Source organism: Cottoperca gobio, chromosome 14 (assembly GCF_900634415.1).
Source record: "Cottoperca gobio chromosome 14, fCotGob3.1, whole genome shotgun sequence".
NCBI lineage: Eukaryota > Metazoa > Chordata > Actinopteri > Perciformes > Bovichtidae > Cottoperca > Cottoperca gobio.
The window spans coordinates 17663187-17674479 of NC_041368.1; the positions used below are offsets into that span (position 1 = coordinate 17663187).

An 11293-nucleotide genomic window follows, 5' to 3' on the forward strand; every position below is an offset into this window, starting at 1 on the left:
TTAAATAGATCCTTTTTAAATTAAGATCATTTAGTATCTCTCAAAAAACCTTTATCTTTATACTTGTATTCCAGAAGACATTGTACAAAGTACTTGATTTAGTAAATATAAATTTAGAATATTATCTATTTCTAATAATTATTTTAAATAATCAACTAATCTTTGTTATATTTTAAATTAATGGATTTTAATTGCTGGGTCAGTGAACATCAGAAAACATTGAAACATGTCCAAAGTTTTATTTTATCTAAAGAACATTAAAAAAGGTTTCTCAATAAATACATTTTCCTACCTTATGTTTATTTTCCAGCACAGAATACGTGCGTGACTCATTGAAAACAGACGGAGGAAGTCACGGCACAGTATTGAGATCTTCCCACAGTAATGGTTTTGTCTTTTGCCATCACTATTATTATTCTGTCCACCACCTGCAGGGCTCACTGGATTTCATCCAGACGTACAATATGTTCACAGCCCTCTCTCTGTTCTCTCCTTCTTCAGTACACCAACACACTCTGCGAACAAAGCTCAGTGATAATGTCTCTCTGACAGTCTGTTCTACATTCAGGACGACATGACGCTACACTGTGTACACATCTTATAGGCTTGAGGTGTAGCGCTGCAGTCAAATGTGACGGACGGAAGTTTCCAAAATTAAATAGAATGTAAGTAAATAGGGGAAATAATACAAAGCTGAATAAAGATAAGTCACATTTTATCAATTAATTAATGTTTACATTTATGGCTTATTTAGTCATTTGTTTGGACTTTGGCAGCTTCCATTCTCCATAGCCAATGTTTTGAGAGGTTTACTTGAGGAATTAGGCAAATGACATTAGGAGGGCTGAGACTTCCTTAGGCAAGTTGTTAGCTGCACATAAAGTAGAAGAAGATCTCTCCCTGTTACTATGTAGTGAGTTATATTTACTGTTTTGACCTTCTGAGTGGGTAAATGTATCCATGTATTCTAAATGAGTCAGTACAATTATCTTTATAGGAACAAGTACGGACTTCAGTAGCTCGCTAAAGGGCACGTTGTCCCTAGATGACAAAGAGAACGTGTTGTGAACGTCATGCTTAGATTTTCACCATCTGACTCACGTGGCAACTTCCAATCATAGAGAAGCTCCTCCAACCTTTTTTAGAAAGGGACAAACCAGAAAATGACACTTTGGACTTTTGAAGTCATAGCTTTATTTCTGTGGTTGATCAGACAATAAAGATTTAGCTGCCTCATTAAATGAAGGAATATGGAAAATAAAGCCTTTACATTGGTCACTGGTGTAGCGTCCAGCTTGAGTCAAAGCAGACTTTACAGTTCACATTAAAGATTCTCTGAACACAGGAAGCATTTTCAGCATTTACATAATATTTTGTCCAGGTTTGTTTACATGTCAGTATCAGGAAGAAACAGAACTAGCTGGTATTTACAAATAAAAACGGGATACTTTTGTCCCAACACTTTGACAATATTTGGGGTATGATTATTGGTGCTATCATACATGATGTGAACATTTGAATAGAAATCAATGCTTGGTCATTATTCAAGTGATCTCATGATGTCAAAAGCTTTTTCTTCTTGTCATTCGGCTCTAGTGTTGAACCGATCTCCCAAAGGTGCTCTTGTTTTCGTTTGATATGTAACAATAGTTGCATAAACAGACTGAAGCATTAATGAAATAAAAACATTTGCAGCATTTAGTCAGGAAATTAAAGCTTTTTTTTTTGTTGTTTTTGGTCAAATTTAGCATTTGTAAATAACTGCTAAATAAAAACGACACAAATTAGTAAGAAAAAGATAAAAAAAAACAAAGTTTGAAAAAATATTATTTGCATAAAAAATGATCTCAAAGTGCTATGTGGCTCTGGGGGGGAACCTGAACACCAAGATACCTCACAACAAACTAAATCAGGATCAACTCTCAAACGCTCAAAAACAAAAAGCCATTCTTGGCTTCAACCGCACTCGTAAAAACATACACAACTGCCTAATTCTTATCCTATATCCTCCAACTTGTTAACAAAACCATTTGTGTTGGACATTAAAAGGTGGGCAGGTGAGTAACATCTGGATTTAAGTCAGTAACTTCAAAGCTTACACATGAGGTTCCTAAAATGTGCTGAACAACAGTATATTGGACTTAACATTCTCACTGTGAAATGGGAGGACTGTGCACTTGGTGGACGGTGTGAATAACTGTCCGACTAGTTGACAGCGGGGTGCAGTGGCGGGCAGGGAGACACGTTTTTCTGATGGGAATCAAACGAACCCTCAACCATGTTTCCCTGCGCCGCTGGAGACGTCTCCTCGTTATACAAACACCTAAAGCCGTCGTAATACTCATCAGAGTCCCCCTGCAGTCTGCCGCACCTCCCCCTCCTGAGGCGCTGCGCGGGGCTCCCGGCTCGCACCTCGTCCTGGATCTGGGCGCTGTCGAAGATGTAGACGGCGTTGGCCGGCAGGGAGAGCTCCAGGCTGTGAAGGTATTCGTCCACCATCTCTTTGCAGTGGATGAACTCGCCACTATCGACCTGCGAGAGCGAAGACATCACAATGGGTGTGTGCTACAAAGTCAACAGCAGTTAACCTTTATGGAAGGAAAGAATAAAAGAATCATTTCTGAGATGATCATTGTGGTCAACTGTGAGAGCCTTCGTTGATTGAGATATGTTGCAAGTTCCTGTGTGTGGGATTGTGCTTTTTAAAGCTCTACACGTTTGTGTCAAAGTTGACTAAAATACCCTTCTCTTAGCTTCCTCAGTATGAACGTTATTCTGGTCGGTAGAAGCAGCCCAATGACTTTAACCAAAGATGCGTCGGGTTTTGGCAGTACGGAGCTGAATGTGCCGAGATGTTCCTTTTCAGTCAAAGCAGCCGGCAGTACGGAGGAAACGTGATCAGAAGTCTGCACTGCAGAAGGTGCCAGGGGTTTTTGAAAAATAGCGTGGGACAGCTAAAGATGAAAACGAGGTTGTAAATCATATATTCATGCTTTTCAGCTTCAATCTATCGATACATAAATCACTTATGTAATGTGAGTTGTGCAGTCATTTATGACCAACATATGGATAATGTCAATATCTTTGTTTAAAAAAATCATAAATCAGACTATACATATTCAGACGTGTGTTTTTCACACAAAGATTTTGTGACTAAAATGTGTTCAGTGGGACAGTTTTTATGATAATGATTAATAATACTAATTAGTATTAATAATCCTAATTATTAGTATTAATAATCCTAATTATTATTAATAATCCTAATTATTATTAATACTAATTAGTATGATTATTAATAATACTAATGTGATTATTATTACAAATACTAATGATTATCATTATTACTAACAATTACAAATGATTATTATTATTACTAACAATTACAAATGATTATTATTTATAATATGAATGGTTATTATTAATACAAATATTAATTAGTATTATTAATACTAATATCAATTAGTATTATTAATACAAATATTAATTAGTATTATTAATACTAATATTAATTAGTATTATTAATATTAGTATTATTAATACAAATATTAATTAGTATTATTAATACTAATATTAATTAGTATTATTAATACTAATATTAATACTAATATTAATTAGTATTAATATACTAAACCTTTCAGTGTTCAAACTATGTAATGTTTTCCAAATGACCTAAAACTTATCTTTGGCATTCCCGTTCTTGTTGTACATCAAGCTGCATATGAAAGATAGAATCAGCTATCGGGTACATTTCCCCCCCCGGGTGTCTTTAGGCCTAAAGTAAACATGTGTAGTGTCGCATTCACTTCATTCAAACTAACTAACCATGGAGAAGGAGCCTCCCTACCAGGCCCGTGCATTTCTCTTACCTGTGCTTTCTTCAGCAGATCGGTGAAGACGGAGAACCAGTCGGGCGTGACCACCTCCAACTCCAAAGTGATGATGGCCAAGGCCAACGTGGAGCCCTTGAACTGCCAAAGCTGGTGGCAGGCCATACAGTGCTGCACCTGTCTGGTCCACAACGCCGCCTGGAGCCCCGCAGGCCTCTTCTGATGCCCGGGGCTGCAGGGAAGCAAACCGGGGTCTGTTGCGGCGCAACAGCCGACGCCGGAGCCGAGCCCGATGGACGGAATGAGATGAGGGTGGCCGGAGACGAGCAGGGCGTGGAACTACACCGGAGAAGAACAGGGGAGTGAAGAGGAACGAGAGCAAAACGTTAGCGTAATGATGTCATTGTTGTCTCATTGTCCGTCCCTCCATCTCTCACCACGTCAGAATTCATACACATCAAATATATCAATGCATTTTAAAAGGTCCAACCTTGCATATCTGACAAGAGGTCAACACATCATTCATTCCTTTGACCTAACCTTCATTCTCATCCACCCAGGAAACACTGTCCCCCTTCGAAGTCTCTGATTCTCTACTTTTCTCAAATGTTCATTTGCTGCATTAAAAGCTACTGTAGATAAACCTGAAGCTGTGTGCAGGAGGGCACTTTGAGCAGACAGAGCATCTCACCATCAGGTGTTTACTAACGAAGACCTACCCGTTTGCCTGAGGAATCATAGTAATATTGTTCGTATTGTATCGTACGTGCGGTGCTTTTCTGTGTTCCCATTTGTAGGCAGGAACTGTAAATCACAACCCGAGTGGAGGCTCGACGTTAGAGGACGCTTTGAGTTTTAGTTCAATCATTTCTTCATACTTTTGCCACAAAGTGATCCGAAAACAGAAGAAAAATCACAAAACTCCATTTCAAAAGATCAAAAAAAACATTCTTGTAATGTTTCTTTGTTACAGTCAAACGTCATTCATGTTGTGTTTAGCTCATTTGTCTCTTACTCTGTAGCAACAATAAGCCATGGGGGTTTTTAAAGAAAGTGGAATTCACTGGGGAGGTAGATTCAGCAATGTGGTGCCAAAGTCAAAAAGTAATCCCTGAAACAGTTGCTCGACTTCTTAAAACTTTCTAAACCCCCCCCCCCCCCCCTTCCTTGCTTCCTCCTCAAGTGTTCCTCATTCACTCCATTAAGGAAACAGAGAATATTCAGGGTGACGTTGTGTTCAGATTCGACAGTCCTGATCTCACATGAGCATCACATCGCTGATTCTGCCTTTCAAAGAGTTTTACTTGGATGTGAAAGCATATTGAAAAGGTACTGAAAAAGCATCTCTGTAAATCCTCTTATGTATTCATATCAAAGTGTCAGTGGACGAATTATAGATTTTATTGATAGCTGTTTTATAGACAAATGGAGAATACCGCTTTATTTAGCAAAGGGAAAGCAGAGTAATTTCTTCGGGGCAGGGGGAATGTAATTGCGAGATTACAGCATTGTTCAAAAGTATTTATTTGAAAAAAATATTTATTTGAATAGTATAAAAGAGTCTTTATTTTATTATAGTTTTTATTAATACATTATGTCTTTTTATTTGAAAAGTCTTTGGGTTTTTTGTAATACATAAAGTGAAGTGCTGGGAAGAGACTAGCTTCACAAGAATAACTCTGCACGCTGTAAACCTGTGACATTCTTTGTTTTGCAGAAGACACTAAAAATCAGCTCATGTGCCAAACTGCTTATTGGTGACAGTTTATGGTTTGTGGCTTTTGAAGAAGTCACTCAACCAATTTCAATATCACAAACAAATCTAACGCTGTTATTTATTTGTGGAGAGAATGTAGGCTGACCTTTGGTCTGGGATGAGATTATTGACTCACAGTAACAGTGAGTTATTTATTTATTATTATTATTTTTGGAGAAGATGTGCATCGTCTCAATAAAGATCCTTTGAACAGTGTGGATCAGTACAATGTGTGAAAGTACGGGCTGTATTCATAAAGTTAAGATGTAGTTTTCAGTTTGTTTTGCTTTAAAACTGTTTCATTGTGGCTAAAAATTAACAAAAGCAGCAACTAGATCTTTGTTTTACCTCTGTAAAGAGTTCACAGTTTAAATAAACCAAATTGATGTTTCAATGCAATAAACAGATTTTGTATTACATTTGCCATAATAGTAATATATGAAGATATTGATTCTCAAGTTACCGCTGGATGACTCCTAATTAAAGCGTTATGAATACAGCCCAGGGCCCGACAGCATGAAGGGACCTCTCTCTCTCTGTGTGTGTGTGTGTGTGTGTGTGTGTGTGTGTGTGTGTGTGTGTGTGTGTGTGTGTGTGTGTGTGTGTGTGTGTGTGTGTGTTTTTTTCAGTCAGTGTCTACTGCCTCAGTCAATACTTTGTGAGGGTTTAACAATTAAACTACTGTGAACAGATCAAAGCTGTTAAACAATATTGTGCCATAAACTCAGTAACACAACATGTTTTTTTTAAACCAATGAAAAACCTGCTTCGACATTAGCAACCGACAACAATTCACAGCATGTAATAGATTCACTAAAGACCCAAACCGTCTACATTTCTGTCTCTTGAGGTTTGGTTAGCGTAAAAAAGGATCTTATATCTCCACACTCTGGTGGCAGCAGGGTAACAATTAGTCAGAAGTGCCTTGGCCTGATATGTAACATGCCTGTTATTTTGCTTGCAGTCTTATGTAAAATGTACAGCTCTATTCAGACCTCGTGCCGAAATGTGTTTTCGGTCGCTTTTTGTCCACATGTAGATTCCAGTAATTTGGCTTTGTCCAAAATCGTCAATTTTGCACTGAAGCTGCAGATGGACGACAATGGAAATCTTTAAATAGAGTGGAAATAGGCGTTTACTTAGCATTTAAACCCTGCTGTGACACTAAAGCAGTGTTTTTAAGCACAGTGATTTATTACATCTGTCAGATTAGATATTTAAAACAATAGAAACCAGTGTGTTTATCATAGATGAGGTCAGGCAGTTACAGATTATATATATCATTATTATTATTAACCAATATTTAATTATATTTGAGTCTTATTTTATTCTGATGTATTGTAAAACCAAATGTAAATGTCTAACATATCGTCTAATCAGACTCCTTGATTTGTATTATTTGCATTAGCGAGAGGCATGGTTTTATTTGACCTTTTTCAGCTACAGTGATGATTAAAAAAAAAGGGGAGGACACACTCCAACCAGGAGTTTATAATAATAATGGGCACAATGAGTGAAATCAAATAAATGCACAATCTCTGCTAGGACCAATTCTTTATCTTTACTGAGGGGGCGGGGGTGCGTGAAGGTTTGTAAAACTCCATCTTGAAGCAAACATGATGCAAGCATGATGGTTTCATGTGTGCTTTTGTACTGCTGTGTTTTTAAGGCAAGACCAGGACCGAAGTTGACGAAGCATTCAAAGTCCAGCCAGCTCACTTATGAGATGCTCCGACAGCTCAGGTCCACTTAAAAAAAAAACTAAAAAAAAAACTTTTGCCCGTCTATCTGCTAACTTACTATGTGAATGAAGTCGACTGGCGTTGCCGTGTACAAGTCCCAGTGCAGCTTGTCTAGAATGATCCTCTCCATGCGAAGAATCTCCGCTGTTGAAAAGTTGCATCCGCTCTGCACAACCAGGTCTCGAACAGAACCTATCACCTGTTGAAACAGACGCCAACAAAAAGGGAAGCAAATAAACGTATTGTTTTGAAATAGTGTTGACGTGGGTGTTTTTCTTCTTCTTCTTCTTTTTTACAGCTGTTTTTTTGTATCCTTAAAAAAAGGAAGATCTTACCTCATCTTCCTCGTTGATTTTGGCAGCCAGGATCAATGAGGTAAAAGCAATGCATCTCAGGTATTTTGGTTGAGCCTAAAAAAAGCAAAGACTTCATTTAGTTCTTCAGAACCAGAAAGATCTAAGAACGTGAAAACAAACATCTGAAATCAAGACACTACCGTCGCTGCTTTAATAGATTCTGACGATCAGTAAATTCATTTGGGAAGCGAGCGCATTTAGATTGGCATCTCCCAGCAACGATCAATTCAAGGGGTGATGAGGGGAAACAAATCTGTTTTAATAGGACAATTATACGCATGTTCTTTTATGTCACACAGAGGACAGATCTGCATCACCATCAGCTGTTTCTCCCTGCAGCAAAGCTCAGTTCATACCCATCAGCGCTTAAAGCGTATGTGAGCTGCATGTGGTACATTGTCGGCCGTCAAAAAGGTCAGAGAGCACATTATGAAAAGCAGACACTTTAAAAAACATTTGCAAGTACGTGGACTAAAGTAAAGATTATTCACAATTTACTGTGCAGCCATATTCAGAATATAACTCAGATGTCAAATACAGATTAAATGTATTGTTTTCATTGAACACAGAGTTGAACCATTTTTCTTTGGGTTCAATGTAACAAAGAAGAAGAAGTAATGGAAATCATTAGTTGCAGCCCTAGTTGTAACGGTCTACCTTGACAGTGGACAGCAGCCGGTTGAGAACACAGACTCCCAGTGCAAACGTTTCCGGACAGAACTGGAACAGCCGGTTCATCTCTCCGAGCCAGAAGATCATTTCTTGATATTGGGATGAAGAGATGTCAGCGCCCTGAGCGGTCAAAGGAGAAATTAAAAGATTAGAAGATTAGTTTTTTATTCGTATAACAGAAAGGGACTTTTTAAGAGCTTAAAGAGAGCTGATAATGTGTATATAAACAAATGAGACCACAGCCCACCTTTTTATTATTACACCAGTGGACTTGTTAGTCTCAAAAAGGAAAACATGAATCTTGTTGCTTCCAGTCACAAACAAAAATCGTTGACTTCTCATTTTAATGAAAGGACCAAGATTGATTTTTCTGTTGGCCTCAATCCCAATTTTAGAAAAACTCAGGCAGCTAGAGCCCAATCTTTATTCAGTTAGTATACCTACTTCTGAAAATGAAGGTGTTGATGATTTAATCCCATTAAAAAGCTACATTTAGAGCCTTTAAACGAGCTGGAAATGCACAGTCCACTTGTCTCACCTGGATGCATCCATTCTTGATGACAGGTACCTTCCAGAGACGAGCCTCCCTCACCAGAGCGGCCTCCAGCAGGCCAACAAGCCGCCGGCTCTCCACAGCTCCTGGGTTCTTCATCGCCACTACAGCACAGGCCAGGCTGCACCCAGGGCACACACACCTGATGGAGGAGGAGGAGGAGACATATATACTCCATTAAGATAGTCACTAACCCTCCATATACATTAAGGGCCTCTTGCATTCACTCAGAGGGAAATCAATAATAACCTATTCATTCAGCTGTTACATCAGTATACTTCTGTATTTAATGCACATTTCACCTTCATTTTTATTTTCAAGATTATGTGAGGATTCAAAGTAGGCTCAGGCAAGACAACTGACGGTGTACAAAGTACTTTTACTTAAGTAGAAGATACGTACAAGTAGCAATACCCGTGTAGAAATACTCTTACCAGATAAAGTCCTGCATTCAAAACTTTATTTAAAAAAGGTACAAAAGTATTAGCTTCAAAATATACCTTAAGTACTAAAAGTAAAAGTTATTATGCAGTATGATCAATTTCAGAATCTTATATTATTGGATTCTTATTATTGATGCATTACTGTGTCATCATTTCATTTGTTGCATCTGGCAAAGATGGAGCTCATTTTAACTACGTTATACCTTGCTGTGTATCCTAACTTATAATAATACATCATAATATATTAGTTTTTATTTTTCTATCATATGTTCAGCCTTTTGAATCTGACAAGGCTGTCAAATAAATGTAGTGAAGTACAGGTTACTTCAAGGTACTCGAGTACATGTACTTAGTTACATCCCACCACTAAAAGACAACAAAGGATTCAATAAACAGAAGTGTTCAGGACTCAACACATTTTGCCCGAAACAGCAACTTGAACAGTTTCTTTACATTTCGGATTAGTTTAGGCAATTTAACCAAGTCTCCCTCTCATTAACGTTAACGTTACTATAATCTGGTAAACAGACTCTGCTGAAAGAGCCAAGTATGCGGCAGGAAATCGATTTTTGCTCAACAACATCGCCATTTATCAGACTTTGCAGGATGGCAGGGCAGGTTTGAGAAACTAGACTTAATGCAAAAACGTCTAAATAACTGGACTGTGACTTTGCTTTTAGTCTGTTGTCCGTGAAATTCAACACATACAGGATCCAGGCGGGATAATGTGCTGCAGCTGCTGCGGACTCTTGCACAGTTGCTGCTGCTGCAGTCAAAAAACATTTGTCTTCCTCGTTTTTGTTTAGTCTTTGCCCCAAGCAGTCTTACCTCTTCGATAACAAATGCAGGATATCCCCTCGACGGGCGGGTGCATTTATACGGTTTTTCAATTAGTCCATATTCACCGAAAGCAACAAACAAGCAAACAGTAGGCTGTTGTTAGAGGATTCAATCCCGGGGGAAAAAGACGTGTTTTGGGGTGAATATACAGAAAGCAGCCTCATTATATAAAAATAGCAAATAAAACAAAAGGCGATGAAGCTCGAAGTAGGCTTACTTCAAATAACTGAGGTTATGGGCGAAAATAAGCGCAAAAAAAAAGAGGGCAGGAAGCAAAGATTCAGGGAGGATTGAGGACAAACTGTGTTTTGAACGCTCCCTGACTCCGCCCCGCCGTGACGTCACTCCGTCTATTAATCAGAAATGTGTTAGTGGGTCAGACATACGGGACCCCTCACACAAAATGGTCGAGCTTTCACTGGAAATGGAAGATTTATATACTGTGTGACCCAAGAATATGTTTGTTCAGGTGCTGAAGTGTAACTTTGTCTTTACCCTCTTTATGTGAATGAATCCTGCTGAGAGCCAGGCTGCAGGTCCAGCAGCAGCAGCAGCAGCAGCTTGGTCTCTGCTGCAAGCTGATTTGTTCTCTCTCATGCAGGCTGAATACATTTAGGGTTAGGGTATAACTTCTAAGAGTTTATATTGTGCTTGTTCTACACCTTCTCATTGTATTCACTTTAAAACAGCAGCTTTAAAGGTTTAATATGTAACACTGTCGCATTAAAATGTCTAAAGGTGACAAAAATGTTTAGTGTTTAGTTAAGTTGCGTTACACTACTTGCATTACTCCAAATGTTTCCAAACATTTTTAAACCTAGAGGAATTGATCATTTAAACAAGGTAACGGTCCGTTTCATTTGGTCGCCCGTAATGGCGACGTATCCCCTTAGTGCTTTCATCAGCGTTGTGGTTTTCTGCCAAAAGCTCAGGGCATGAATTGTATTTTTATCCAGTTTTAAACCACATTTCTACGATACACTTTTTCATTCATTTAAGTGGAGAAAGATTTTAGTCATTGGATGTCTGGATCTTCAGTTATCAGAGAGTTATCATGGTCCCTTTGTTGTGGATAGTTGGGGCCTCTGTGGAAAAATGGGCAAT

General features: G+C 38.5%; 2 protein-coding genes across 2 annotated transcripts in view; one reads left to right on the forward strand and one right to left on the reverse strand.

Moving 5' to 3' along the window:
* septin8a (septin 8a) overlaps positions 1-5801 on the forward strand; it is a 34908-nt gene extending 29107 nt beyond the window's left edge. Inside the window, exon 10 of the mRNA XM_029449000.1 lies at positions 3885-5801. Coding sequence (XP_029304860.1) covers positions 3885-4050 — 166 coding nt within the window. The 3' untranslated portion in view covers positions 4051-5801. The remainder of the gene's footprint in view (positions 1-3884) is intronic.
* A 414-nt stretch (positions 5802-6215) lies between these two features.
* On the reverse strand, positions 6216-10479 carry ccni2 (cyclin I family, member 2). Its single transcript, XM_029449002.1, has 5 exons — positions 10178-10479; positions 8892-9048; positions 8339-8473; positions 7661-7735; positions 6216-7524 (listed from the first exon to the last, which is right to left on the reverse strand). Exons 2-5 carry the CDS (start codon positions 9003-9005, stop codon positions 7375-7377), a joined length of 474 nt encoding a protein of 157 aa, XP_029304862.1. The 5' UTR covers positions 9006-9048; positions 10178-10479; the 3' UTR covers positions 6216-7374.
* Between the last annotated feature and the right edge of the window lie 814 nt (positions 10480-11293).